At 54.2% G+C, this 14,585-nt stretch overlaps 1 protein-coding gene across 3 annotated transcripts in view; it reads right to left on the minus strand.

The window, feature by feature from the left end:
• Nucleotides 1-8,104: 8,104 nt before the first annotated feature.
• The window catches only part of UBASH3A (ubiquitin associated and SH3 domain containing A), a gene marked incomplete at both ends in the record, with an annotated part of 31,253 nt that continues 24,772 nt past the window's right edge, over nt 8,105-14,585 (minus strand). For 2 of the 3 annotated variants that reach the window (XM_080696840.1, XM_080696839.1), the window contains 4 exons: nt 8,105-8,227; nt 10,922-11,031; nt 12,023-12,129; nt 12,921-13,065. In XM_080696840.1, coding sequence (XP_080552966.1) covers nt 8,105-8,227; nt 10,922-11,031; nt 12,023-12,129; nt 12,921-13,065 — 485 coding nt within the window. The remainder of the gene's footprint in view (nt 8,228-10,921; nt 11,032-12,022; nt 12,130-12,920; nt 13,066-14,585) is intronic. The other variant, XM_080696841.1, reaches the window with a different exon arrangement.

Here is a 14,585-nt window from a genome sequence, read left to right on the forward strand (position 1 = left end):
CCTTTCTTCAACTAGATTTCCTCCTATTACCCATTTCTTCCTAGTTTTTGCATATTAGGGAAAGCATCTGCTTTTTTATTTTCTGTGATATTTCTCTGTGGATGCCACATTGCAGGCTCTGATCCCACTCTCAAAGGCCCCGGCACCGGCCTCGCTACTTGGCAAGCTCTGATCTCGGCCTTGGTTGCTCCAGCACCAGGCTTGCCTCATGGCAGGCTCTGATCCCGGCCTCAGAGGCCCCAGCACCTGGCTTGCCTTAAGGCAGGCTCCTATCCCAGCCTCGCTGGCTCCAGCACCGGCCTCACTGCATGGCAGGCTCTGATCCTGGCCTCGGAGGCCCCAGCACTGGCCTTGCCTCATGGCAGGCTCCGATCCCGGCCTTGCTGGCCCCGGCACCAGCCTCACCCCTTGGCAGTCTTCGATCCCGGCTTTGGAGGCCCAGCATAGGCCTTGCCTCATGGTAGGCTCTGATCCTGGCCTCGGAGACCCTAGCACCGACCTCACCCCTCGGCAGGCTCTGATCCCAGCCTCGCTGGCCCCAGCACCAGCCCTGCCTCACAGCAGGTTCCAATCCCAGCCTTGCTGGCCCCAGCACCATCCTCACCCCTTGTCAGGCTTTGATCCCGGCCTCGGAGGCCCTAGCACCTGCCTTGCCTCATGGCAGGTTCCGATCCCTGGCCACTCTGGCCCCAGCACTGGCCTCACCCCTCAGCAGGCTCCGATCCTGGCCTCGGTGGCCCCAGAACAGGCCTCACTGCACGGCAGGCTTTGATCCCAGTCTCAGAGGCCCCAGTACTGGCCTTGCCTTAAGGCAGGCTCCTATCCCGGCCTCGCTGGCCCCAGCACCGGCCTTGCCTCATGGCAGGCTCTGATCCCAGCCTTGCTGCCCCCGGCACCGGCCTTGCCTTAAGGCAGGCTCCTATCCAGGCCTCGCTGGCCCCGGCACCGGCCTCACTGTGCAGTGGGCTCTGGTCTCTGTCACTGTGAGCAGGTTGTCTATAGATGTTCCCTTTTTTCTTCCTTTTTTTTTTGGTGGTACTGGAGTTTCTGGAAACCCTTCTACCTCTGGGATACACTCCCGGAGACCTATTTTTTATATTTTTATTTAGAAACAGGGTCTCTTAAGCCAGCAAGTCTGGCTTCAAATCTGCACAATCCTCCTGTCTCCACCTCCTAAGTGCAGGGATTACAAGCATGCGCCACCACGCTCGGCATTCTTCCATTTTTTTTTTTTTAATATGAGAAAGCAGTACATGTCTTTTGCAAAAGCTGGGACCCTGAATACCTAGTGGCAATGAATTCTGTCTCCCCTCCGAAGGCAGAGGTCCACAGCTTCACTTCAGAGAGCAGGCTCGTGCATCCTGGTCTCCCGCACTTGCAGAGGAGTGTGGTGGCCATGAGGGCTGATGTCTCCCAGAACATGCAGTGTGGTGGCTCAACCTGGCTATGTGGGGCTCCCTCAGATACACCGCAAACCCTTTTACCACTTAGCATGTTGTCCAGAATTCCTGAGCATGTGTGGCAGGAACAGTCTACTTTTGGGGAGATTTCCTCAAAAGTTCAAGGTGGATTGGACTGGATCTGTCTGCTCCTCCAAATACTGGTCACCACCACCCCTGCTGCTACCACTGCCATCTTGGTTCTCTCCTGAACACCTTTCTCACACAGCATGTTTTCCAGAATTCCTGAGCATGTGCTGCAGTAGCAGTCTATCTTTGGGGAGATTTCTTTAAAATTTTAAGGTGGATTGGATTGGATCTCTGCCTCTCCCAAATACTGGCCACCACTGCCGCTGCCACTGCCATCTCGGTTCTCTTCCAAACACCTTTTTCACACAGCATGTTGTCCCAAATTCCCGAGCATGTGCGGCGGTAACATTCTATCTTTGGGGAGATTTCTTCAAAAGATCCAGGTGGATTGGATCAGATCTCTGCCTTCCCAAACACTGGCACCACCACCGCTGCTGCCACTACCATCTCAATTCTCTCCCAAACACTTTTCCCACACAGCAAGTTGTCCAGAATTCCTGAGCATGCACAGCCGTAGCAGCCTACCTTTGGGGCAATTTCTTCAAAAGTTCAAGGTGGATTGGATCAGATCTCTGCCTTTCCGAAATACTGGCCACCGCCGCCCCTGCCACTGCCGCCTTCCTCCTGGTTCTCTGCTGAGCACCTGCCTTACATGGTATGATGTCCAGAATTCTTAAGCATGTATGGCAGGAGCAATACCCCTTCGCGGAGATTTTTTTCCAAAAGTTCAAGGTGGATTGGATAGGTTTTGTCTGCATCTCCTGAATCCTGGCTGCTGCCACCGCCATCTTGGCCCCTCTCCAATATTTTTTAATAAGAGAAGACAGTATGTGTGTTTTGAAGAGGTTGTGAGATCGAGCACTCAGCAGCAATGAATTTTATCTCCACTCCAAGAGTGGAGACCCATAGCCTCACCGTGTAGAGCAGGATCTGCTGTTCTGAGTGCAACAAGAACCCCAGTGCAGCATAGAGGAGTGCGGCGGCCAGGCGAGCTGAGCTCCCTGGGATGCGTGGCTGGGCTTCCTGCCCGGCACTGCTGGGCTCTCTCCACCACGCCCAGATCATTTTTCTTACAAAGTATGTTGTTAAGAGTTCTCCAGCATGCGCGGCTGAAGCGGTCTTTTCTCTACTCTCTTCTGGGATGTTCTTCCAAAAATCACTTTTCTTGCGTGGCGGGTGCCTCCTTGTCATCTTGCTTCTACTTCCGCTACACTCTCTCCTGTATTCTAGATAGGAAGTCATGGCTGGAAATGTCTCCTTAAGTTGTCCCAATCAGATATTAAACCAAAATCGGGTGTCAAGGGCTTCTCAGAGGAATGCATGTCATTTTCAGCGGCTGCGGTTGCAGAGGTGACTGCGGCCACCTCCATCTTGCCCCGCCTTTTTATCCCCAACCCTTTTTTTTATTTTTTATTTTTTTGGTGGTACTGGGGGGTGGAACCCAGGGGCTTTTCTACCTCCGGGCTATACTCCCAGACCTATTTTATATTTTATTTGGAAGCAGGGTCTCACTAAGTTGCTGAGAGCTTCACTCACTAAGTATCTGAGGCTGGCTTTGAACCTGTGTGATCTTCCTGTCTCAGCCTCCCAAGTGCTGGGATCACAAGCATGCGCCACCATGCCCAGCTTACCCCCAACCCTTAAAAAAAATTTCTTTTATTTTGAAATAGCTGGGCGTGGTGGCACATGTTTGCAATCCCAGAACTTGGGAGGCTGAGACAGGAAGATCGCACAGGTTCAAAGCCAGCCTCAGATACTTAGTGAGGCTCTCTGCAACTTAGTGAGACCCTGTTTCCAAATAAAGTATAAAATATGTCTGGGACTATAGCCTGGAGGTAGAAAAGCTCCTGGGTTCCACCCCCAGTACCACAAAAATATTATTTTGAAGTAGGGTCTTGCTAAATTGCTAAGGCTAGCCTTCTTCCTGTCTCAGCCTCCCCAATACTGAGATTACCAGCATGCACCACTGTGCCCCACTTTAGCTCAGTTTTCTGGTGTGAAATCATGTGCTTTTTCTAGCTATGTTGGATATGAGGCTAATATGGCCAGAGCTGCCCTTTTGCTGTGCCCAGAAGTGTTCTGTTCCCCATGGTCCCCCAGCTCCAGCATCCAGTCCATAACTGGGCAGCTGCCCCTTGGTATCCACTGGGAATTTATTCTAAGACCCTCACGAATACCAAAATCCTGGGGTCCTCAGGTCCCTTCTATAAGACGGGGTGGTATTTGCATATAACCTACATGCATGCTCAATGAACTCGAAATCATCCCAGACCATTCATAATATCTTATTCGGAGCCAACACCATGCACACATGTCCATTTGAGGGCGCAGCCGTTACCTGCTCTATGCTGAGCTTCATGGCCTGCCCAGTGCCCAGCCCCTCCGAGCTGAGCCGTGCACTCTTTGACGTTTATATCCATGCCTTTTATGCATTAGTTTCCTGTGGCCACTGAACAAAGTACGCAGACTGGGCAGCTTGAATAATAGGAGCTGGCGAGGCTGGAGTCCAAGGTCAGGGTGTCTCAGGGCTGCTCCCCCCTGGGGCCTCTGACCTTGGCTTGCAGGTGACATCTCCCTGTGACAGCACAGGGTCACCTGCCTGTGTCTGTGTCCTGATCTGTTTTTCTCATAAGGACACAGTCATGTTGGATTGGGCTCATCCTCGTAATTCTATTTACTTTTAGTCTTTTAAACATCCTGTCTCAAAATGGCCTCATCTTGAAGTGCTGGGAGTCAGGGATTTGGGAGACACATTTGGGCCATAACCATGGCTCTCAGCAGCTCCTGTGTGCCACCCAGCCCCCAACAGTTGTCTAGAGCTTTCTGATTGTCCACTGATATGGCTGACTTCCTTTTCTCTGACCTCTGGTCCCCTCAAAATCTGGGGAGGGAGTACGATTCAGCCTCTAACAGGTACCAATATGAATCCTATCTAAAAATGTCAAATTTGATTCTAAAATAAGACTTGTTTTGGTGGGAGGCGTGATGGCTTACTCTTCTCAGAGGAGCTCAGCAGTGCTGGCCTGGCATGCTGGCCCCTATCTGTCCCCGAGCTCCTCACTGTCACAGGCTGCAGACTGGGGCACTCAGGCTTCTGCTGCCAGCTGAGGTGGGCCCCACCTCTGCCCCCATCTCACCTCTCCTCCACTTTCTGGCTTTCCAGAGCCCGGGAACCTGGGTGGACCAACATCACGGGGGCATAACAACACAGTTCCACTCATGGGGCTTCAGAGGCACAGGGCTGCTTTCCAGGTTGTGTCTTTACACATAGGAGTTAAAAAGACATTGTGAGCAGGGCGTGATGACATGTGCCTGTAATCCCTCAGCAAATTGATCAGACCCTGGTTTGTTTGTTTGTTTTTTTCAGTACTGGGGAGGGACCCAAGGGCATTCTACCTCTGAGCAAAACCCCCAGCCCTATTTTTTATTCTTTATTTTGAAATAGGGTCTCACTGAGTTGCTAAGAGCCTCAGTAAGTAGCTGAGGCTGTCCGTGAACTGTGATCCTCCTGTCTCAGCCTCCTGAATGCTGGGATTACAAGTGTGTGCCACCACGCCCAGCTCACCCCCAGCCGTATTTTTTATTTTTAATTTTGAAATAGGGTCTCACTGAGTTGCAAAGGGCCTCACTAAGTAGTAGCTGACGTTGTCTGTGAACCGTGATTCTCCTGTCTCAACCTCCTAAATGCTAGGATTACAAGCGTACACCATCAAGCCCGGCTGAGACCCTGGTTTTAATTAAAAAGGGCTGGGGTTGTAGCTCTGAGGTAGCATGCCCCTGGGTTAAATCTCCAGTATAAAAAATAAATAAATAAATAAATAAATAAACAAACCATTGTGGGTGAGGACAGGACAATATGTCTATTCCCAGATAGTGCCAGCAGAGGTCAGACAAGGTCCAGGAACACAAGGGCCGCCCAGGAAGAGGGCAGGAAAGAATGGAGACTTCACAGGGTGGAAAACTTGCACCACATTGTGTGTGGGATCGTAATCCCGGCATTCGGGAGGCTGAGACAGGATGATCATGGTTCACAGACAGCCTCAGCTACTTAGCAAGGCCCTTTGCAGCTCAGTGAGACCCAGTTTCAAAATAACCAAAAACAGGGCTGGAGTGTCGCTTGGATGAAGAATGTTCCTGGGCTCCATTGCAGTAAAAAAAAGAAAAAGAAAAAAAAAAAAAACTTGCACCACAGGATGATCACTGGCACAAGCCTTTCGCCTCTGCTCCCCCAGTGCAGTTCTAGTTTCCAGATTCAGTCCTGTCACGAGGCGCTCATTCTGGGAGCTAAGAATGACTGGGCCGGGCTTCTGCCATCCCAGGGGTGGGGCTTATCCAGGACCAGAATGATAGGATAGAAAGGAAGACCGGTCCCTGACTCCAGCGCCGGGCAGTCACACAGGGGCCTGAGACCCCACGCTCACCCCGAGAAGGCGAGTCCAGGGAGGCAGCATAGACCAACCCGGCCAGGGACTCTGACCAGGCTCTTGAGGGTCATGGCTCACAAGTGTGGCGTGGGCTCCAGGAGGGGACACCAGCTAGGCTGCTGTCCCTGAGCTGGCGCAGGACAGTTTCAGGGCAGGAGGGAGCATCACGTGCCCCCACCCCTCAGCCCATTGTCTTCCAGGCAGAACCTGCTGGCCTGGTGCAGGACCTCCTCTTCTGCTGTGCAGAGTAGGTGCAGGAGCCCAAGAGAGGCTCTCTGTCTCTGTGGCAACCCCAACTTCTTTGTTCAGATGCAAGATAATTAAGTAGCTAGTAAAAAATGGGGGACAAACATATCTGTCTCTTTCTCGCTCTCTCTCTTGAGTTTAACCAAAATATTCAGGCACCATCTGTAGGGCGTGGCCGCTGGTGTCCCATCAGGATGCAGGCTGGCTCTCTTCACTCCTGCAAGACCCCTTTCTTACCTGCATCCCAGTTTTCCTGGGTTATAACAGCGGTAGCCAACAAGAAGAGCAACAAGAAGGCTGAGCCCACACCTACTGCCCATCCCGAGTTTGTTCCATGAAAACAGGTCTCAGATCAGCCACAGCCGGGCGATGCAGTCGGGCAGGGAATCTGAATTGGGACAGGGATTGGAGAAGAAAGGCCCGTCGATGTTTACTTACTGCATTATGGTGGACATTGTGCCCGCACTTTACAGCACTCTGTGCCAGGGCCGTGGACACAGTGTTTTCGGGGGTGTTGGAGACCCCATTCACCGCTGGGCCACCTTCTTCACATGCAGACCACTGGGTTTACACGTCACAGGCAGACTCCCTCTGCTGGTGGCCGTTTCTTGACTCCCCATTAGGTCAGGGGGACCCGTTCCTCCTGTTTGCAAAATCCACATCCCCTCTCCCTCTGATCAGAGTAAGGACAATGAGAAGTCAAAAGAAGTCCCACAGGAAAGCAAGTGTCTCAGATCCTTCCACAGGCCCTTGTGTAGGCAGCCCCAATGGGCTCAGAAGGACATGGGCTCAGATGCTGAAGAATGGCCCCCCAAAATGTCCACTGCCCAATTCTTGGGACCGTGAACACATGACCTTTCATGGCACAAAGCACTTTCAACTGTGCCATTGAGATGAAAGATGATCCTGAAATGTTGGGTGGATTGGCGCCATCACGGGGTCCCCTGGAAGAGGCAGCAGGCTCAGCGGCAGAGGAGTGCTGAGGGTGGAAGTGGAGGGGCGGAGGGAGACAGAGGCTGCTGGCCTCCAAGATGGAGCCAGGAAGGGCAGGCGCCTGCAGACGTTGGCAGAGCCAGGGAAAAGATTCTCCCCTGAGCTTCCAGAAGGAGCACAGCCTGCCAGCCCGTTCCAGAAACTCTGACCTCCAGACTCTAAGGGAATGCATTTCTGTGAGTTCAAAATTTCGTGTTGCATTCAACTACCTCCACGTTTGTGGTAACTGGCGAGTGCAGGAACAGTGAGCCGACCCAGGGGGCACTGGATGGTTTCTTGACTCTTTTTATTTTTTGTACTGAGGACTGAACTCACTGGCTTTCTACCTCTGAGATAATACCCCCAGCCCTTTTTACTTTGAAACAGGGTCTCAGTAGGTTGCTGAGGCTGTCCTTTAACTGTGATGCTCCTATCTCAGCCTCCCAAATACTGGAATTACAGGCATGTGCCACCATGCAGCTTTTATTGACTCTTTGAGCTGCTGCGGACTTGGCTAAAGAATGATCAAAATAGACAAAACAAAACAAAAAGACTGGGGACTACTAAGAACACATATATAAGTAAGGTGGACACACCCTTCCTCTGTGTGTGTGTGTGTGTGTGTGTGTGTGTGTGTGTGTAGTAGTGAGCCCTCCATTTCTAGAAGCTAGAGTCCTGGTTCCACATCTCCTCCTAGCCAAGGTTCCGACTCCCCGTCCCAGCTCTTAGGAGGCGTGTGTGTCCCAGTGACGTTCTCCCCAGGTAACAAAGGCAAGAGCCAGCAGCGAGCGTATGGGAGATAAAGGTGCCGTCTTTGCTTCTCTGGGCCTCGTTAGGCGAGGCGGGGCGCCTTTGCAGTGCCAGGATCTCCTTCGCCGACGTGCTCACCACGTCGCTGCAGTCTGGCGCGCACAGGCCGGTCAGCGCCCGAGATCAGTTGCGCCAGTTGAAGGCGGAGTTGGAGCCGTGCGTGAGGGTCCTCACCGGGGGGTTCACCAGCTCCCACTTCCCTTCCGCTCTGTTCTCTTCACAGAAGCACATGCCCAGGGAAGGGATCTGCGAGAGAGGTTTGAATCCCTATTAATGCTTTCTTGCGAGCCAGTCAATCTGGACCAGTTCTGGAGCCATCCGAGGGCACTGCTGTGCCTCGCGGGAGGGCCAGGTGTGCCCGGGCGTCTTGGGGTCAACGCCAGCACCTGCCACAGCAGCGGAAACACCAGCGACCCCAAGTATGGGCTGGCAGGCAGTGTCTGCAGACATTCTTGTGTGTCACACCTGGGGTGGAGGCGCTCCTGACCTCCAGCAGGTAAAAGGCAGGTGCAGCTGAGCACCCTGGACTGTGCTGGGCACCCTACCACAAGAACCGCCGGGTCAGAAGCCCTGGTCGGCCACCCGCACGGTGGCCGTGTCTGGCCTGCAGCAGCAGCAGCAGCAGCACAGAAAGGTGCGGCATGGAGTTGTTCTGGGACCTTGGAAGGAGGAGTGCAGGCCACAGCCCTCCTCGGGAGAGTGCTGGCACAGGTGGATCCTTATTTCACAGGCCTTTCTTATTTGCATGCTTTTATTTCTTTCCTTCTTTCCTTCCTTCCTTCCTTCCTTCCTTCCTTCCTTCCTTCCTTCCTTCTTTTTTACAGTACTGGAGATTCTACTTCTAGCAACACCCCCAGTCCTATTTCTTTTTATTTTTTTCTTCAGTACTGGGGATGGAACCCAGGGGCATTCTACCTCTGAGCTATACCCCTAGTCCTATTTTTTATTCTTTATTTGAAACAGGGTCTCACTGAGTTGCAGAGGCCTCACTAAGTAGCTGAGGCTGGCCACAAACCCGATCCTCTTGTCTTAGCCTCCTGAATGCCGGGATGACAAGCGTGCGCCACCACGCCCGGCTTCTATTTCTTAGTCTCTATTTTTTGAAACCGGGTCTCACTGAGTTGGAGGGCTCACTGAGTAGCTGAGGCTGTCTGCGAACCGCGATCCTCCGGTCTCAGCCTCCCGATGCTGGGATGACAATTGTGCGCACCACACTGGCTACTTTTCTTTTTAATATTCTAGAAATTGCTTGGTCAGATGAAATTTTCAAAAATTCTAACGTGCATGCGGGACCCAAGCACGAGGCTGTTGTTGACCTGGAGGGAGGCGAATCTCTCCTGCTGCTGGGACTGAGGGGTGGGCGTGATCACGTGGGCAGGGGGAGGTGCTGCAGTTCCCCTTGGGCTGCCCCCCCCAAGGTGAAGCCTTGAACTTCTGATATGCATGTAGTCCAGCTGAGTTTGGAATGGGGCTGGGGTGGATGGTGTGTGGGGCAGGCCGGAGGAAGGGTGCAGGGACAGGAGGGCCCTCGGAGCACGTGTCTGGAGGCACGCAGGGGTCTGCAGGAACAAAGGTGCCATTCAGGGGGCAGGTGGTGCTGGCGCTGGCTGGGAGGACCCCAGGGAAATCTCTAGGGATGCCTCCAGTGTGCCTGGGGACAGCTGGACAATGGTCCACCAGTAGCCCAGGAACCTGGAGAGCTCCAGAAACTCAGGGTTGTAATTGGGAAACACCACCTTGGAGACATTGCAGAGAAAGCATAGTTTGGCCCAAGTCTGGAGGAGAACAGGACAGGAAGGGGGATCATCAGGCGTTTGACTCCTGAGACAAATGGCGGCCCACAGCTTGTGGGCTTTTCACAGGCACTGACCCCACGATGCTCACCCACCCACAGCGAGGGAGGCTTCCTTGGGCAGGAGTGGACTCAAAGCCGTGTGCTTTGTGTGGGCAGGTTGCAGGTGTTGGCTGGGTCAGGCCTGCGTGTCCGGCTCCTCTGCAGCCTCCCACCCACTTGGGTTTTTTTTTTTTTTTTTTTTTACATCCTCTTGATCATATCTATGACAAACAACTGTGGTTGGCACGGTGCTGTGGCAATTCTGTGAGAAGGAATCAAGGGATCGGATGCACCTCCTATCAGGAACACTGTCTATACTTCTGTACAGATTCATGGCACTGGCCCCTCTGGCTAATTACGTTGATAAAGAGATGAAGCCTGTGGGTGACCCACTGATGGATTAGTGGATTAACTGGGCAGTAAGGTCGGCAGGCACGAGGAGGAGGGTGGCTTGGGGTGTGGCCGTGGAGATTAAAGATGTCCCTTGGCCCCTTTCCTGTTCTGCTTCCTGCCACTATGCTCTGAGCTCCACAGACCTGGCCTAATGTGGGCTGACACCTCTGAAACCTCCGTACTTCCTCCAAGTTGCAGTTATCGGGTATTTGGGGTCACCTGCTGAATGAACGCCAGGGCAGCCCAAGGGTTGAGCTCCTGAGCTCACTGCCTTGGCGCACCTGTGACCTGGCTGCTGCCCCTCTCCTTGGCAGGGTGATGTTCAACAAATGTCCAAAGTGCTGTTACCCGCTACTCGTCTGAGCCCTGTTTATCATCAGGGATGTGCATAGCCCAGTCAGCACCGAGCACGAGGACAGCTACAGCAAGCTCGGCCTTGCTCCACAGTGGGGTGACTAGTGCGCAGGAGGTCCTTCCTGTCCATCAATTTCCCTCCCAGGTGATGGCAATAGGGTGACAGAACTTTCTCCCAGCCCCCGCCAAGGCCTCCCTGTGCACCGGAGAAGGCAAAAACATTCTCAGGGGCCACGTAGGTCCTGTCGGCCTGGGGTTGCGTTTTGAGAAGGGAGTGTGGCGACACGGCGCCTTCGGGGTGCCTGACTGTGGCACCTGACTGCGTGGCACCTCTCAGGAGGTGGAGAGCTGGCACTTACCTTTCTCACCAGCTGGGCAAAGTCCCCACAGTCCCGGGGCGGCAGCCCAAGGAGGGGCCGCGTGCAGGAGTCTAGCGCCGAGCCGTGGCTCACGATGAGGATGACGCCCGCTGTAGACAGAAAGACCCCTCCCCGTCACACTGACACAGAGCATCTTTTATCAGCCCAGGGGGCCCACAGTTGTTGGGTGGAGCTGCACAGGAAGGGCCCCAGGCATCCCAGGGGCAGGAAGTAGGCGTGCCGCAGCAGCCTCAGAATACCCGTGGCTCACCTCTCCGTTGTGCTTTCTGTTTTGATATTAGGGGCTGAACCAGGGGCATCCTGCCTCTGAGCTATGCCCACCCCTCTTTTTTATTTAACACTTTGAAACGGTTGCTGAGCCCGTCTAATCTTCTATACTCCTGTTTCAGCCTCCCAAGTATCGGGATTATAGGTGTGTGCCACCACGCCCAGCTTGTGCATTAATTTTCAGAGTGTACCACCTCTCCCTGCAGGGTCTGGTGGTGCAGCCCCTACTGGCCAGCTTCAGGGACAGTGTAGGGTGGTGGCCTGCTGCCTGGGCACTGTCAGCCACACACTGGGTTTGGCGGTGGCTGTCGCCCAGTCTATCCCAACAAGCCTGCATTGATGCCTGAGTCCTGTGCTAGGACATTCAGAGTCCACGGGCTGAGCAAGTCTCCCCAGGTGAAGGCCCGGCCCAGCCAGCTGAGGGAAGGTTCTGGAAGCTGACGCCTCTGCCTTGTGCAGGATGGAGTGAAGTGGGGAGCCAGGAGAGAGGCAGGAACCAGGGAAGGGGGCTGTGGTCGGCCCCCACTCTGCCTGGAAGCTGGTCGCTCTGCTTGCCTGCTCTCTCTTCCTGGGCTCCCTGGAGGCTGACTCCGCTATCTGGGCCAGGTGGTGTTGACCCTGCTGCCCTGGGTCCATCTGCACTCAGCCACAGCATGGGGGGCCCGGGCCTGGGCGGCATGGGGGGTGTACCTCCACACTTAGTTACTGCTGCGGCAGAGAGAGTGCTCTATCAGCTGGAAGGCGGGGCATTGGTAAGTTTGAAAGTCATCCAGGCTCCACCCCAGAGGCGAGCAGCCGAAGGGGAGGACTTACGGTCCTGGGGGCAGGCGCCCACGATCTGCGCCATGCTCGTGGAACACCTCTTGACGTACTCCTCGTAGCTCTCGGAGGGCAGGAGGGAGCAGAGGGGGAAGGCGGGCCTGAAAGCAAGGAGAACCTTCTCCCAGACAGTGCCTGTTTTATGCTGAGGGCGGAGGGTGATCACCCTCCGCCATCAGGGAACCTCTAGCCCGGGGCTCAGCCCCACTTTGCGTTTGGACTCATCACCAGCAGGGCCTGCAGGGCAGAGTCAGGCCCGGGGACAGAAGGACCAAGATGCTCTCCTCCACCAGACTCAGTTCAGGCTCCTCCAGACCCTCCTCCTGGGAGGCCCTGACCTGCGCTGGTCTATGCTGGCCCTTGCAGGCTCAGTTCTAGCAGGAGTCCTCACCCCATGTTTGATCAGCCCCTCCCCCCGACCAGGTGACAGTGGATCACCTGGATTGCTTTCACCAGGAATCCTGACAGGTGGGCTTAGCAAGAACTCCCCAGCCAAGCTGGGTGTGGTGGTGCACACTTGTAATCCCAGCACTGGGAGGCTGAGACAGGAGGATCGCAGTTTGAGGACGGCCTCAGCTACTTAGTGAGGCCCTTTGCAACTCAGTGAGGCCCTGTTTCCAAATAAAGAATAAAAAATAGGGCTGGGGGTCTAGCTCAGAGGTAGAACGCCCCTGGGTCCCATCCCCAGTCACACACACACACACACACACACACACACACACACACACACACGTCGCCTGCCTGTGCTGTTCGGAGCTGAGCCCCATCTCTCCCACCACAAAGCCCCACTGCCACGCTTTCTCTTGAATACGGTGTTTCACATGAGTCACAATGAACGTTTGCTAAACGAGATCTGGACAAAGCCCGGTGAGCGGGCCTTACGGACACACACCTGTAATCAGTGTCGACGTTGAAACCTGCCTCCTTCAGCTCTGCGGGCGTCATGAAGGTTGGAAGCGTCTTGCTGGCTTCCCATCTGGTCCACTCGAAGATCCCGGGCTCCACTTTAATCTTGATTCTTTTCTCCAGTTTGAGTTCTGGAGTCGACAGGAGTAGAAGTACACGTCACTGTTAACCTCCACTTCGACTTTAGGTAAATAAATCTCTCCCCAGCTAGACTTACACACAAATCTGAGCATACCTTTAAAAATGATTATGTTTCCTGGCAAATATTGTTCTGGGATTAAGCAAAGTCCTGCTATTCCTCAGGTCAAAGCTTCCAGGCAGTTGGAGGCATCTGGGGGTGAGGACAGTGTGTCTATCCAGAAGGGGCAGATCCTACCAGGAGCTGGGGCGGGCAGCAGGCCCGGCTGGGACTCACCCTGAACCCCCAGGCCAGCCACACTAGTGCTGTGGGCTTCACCCTCTGCTCATGGCCCAGGAGGGCTTGTCCACGCCAGCGACCCTGGGAAGGATGCGGCAATCCTGAGGAATGCAGTGACGTGAGGTTCTGTCCTGGCGGACACTTGGCCCTGGCCAGCATGCATGACGGGTGGGAATGTTCCATCTTCTGGAACATTCTGGCTCCTAGCAACTCACCCTCCCAAGCCTTCTGTACCTTGATCAGAAGGCCAACCGAATAAAGCTATCCCTTTTGGAGTGGGAAGAAAAGACCTTGCTGTTTTTATATGAAATAGAGAACATGGCATTTAATGCAAAATGTTAGAAATAAAATGAGTCCCCCAAATATATCCTGTCAGTGGATGGGTTCCTGTGCTGAGCGTGTTTAGAAAAGAGATTTCGGCCAGCTTGGTAAGGGCCCTGCACTCCCTGGTGGTGAAGGTCCTCTCCAATGTAAGCAGGTCACAGCAGGGGACAGTTTGGAGATCTCTGGAGGACACCTTCCACGCCACGGGGCACGCTTACCCCGTAGTGGACATTACTAACATTGAGTTTCCACACAGCGTGGCATGCTCGTATCTCAGGTATGTCTGCATAGCAGGCCAGTCACGCTCGAGGGCTTCAGAGAACCAAGTGTCTCTGTTTCTCTGCGTTAACACTGGATCTCTCAACCCGAGTTCTAAAGGGCACAAAGCTAACAGTCACCCAGGAGCACAGTCAGAGTGAGCGAGGGAGCATGCTGAAGGGACCGACGTTAGCACTGTCCACAAACACGGCAGAGAAGTCAAAAGAATAGTCGTGAAAACCTGGAGTAAATGTGGGACTGATGAGACGCATGAAGAGTGACAAAGAGGAACACAGTTACGAAAGCCGTTCAAAGCTCCTGGTTGTGCTCAAGCGTTACGAAGCTGGCCCAAGAACACGCCTATCCCTCTGTTCATGCGTGTGGCATGGTGCGCGAGGCGGGCAGGGAGAGGAAGGTCCAGGTCAGCGCTGGCAGGGCTGAGATCGGGACAATAAAACCCAGTGGGAGAGGCCATCGGCGCGCTGGATACCAGGTCACCAGTGGTCAGCAGCCAGAGACGGGGGCCAGGCCAGCCTGGGAGTCTGGGAAAAACGCAGCTCACAGAAAATGTTCAATAAATGGCAGGAAATAAATGGCTGGGGCGGCCAAGGCGGGGGACAGAGGCAGAGCCCCTGCCTTCTAGCACACACC

Source organism: Muscardinus avellanarius (assembly GCF_963383645.1).
Source record: "Muscardinus avellanarius genome assembly, chromosome: 5".
NCBI classification, from domain to species: Eukaryota; Metazoa; Chordata; class Mammalia; order Rodentia; family Gliridae; genus Muscardinus; species Muscardinus avellanarius.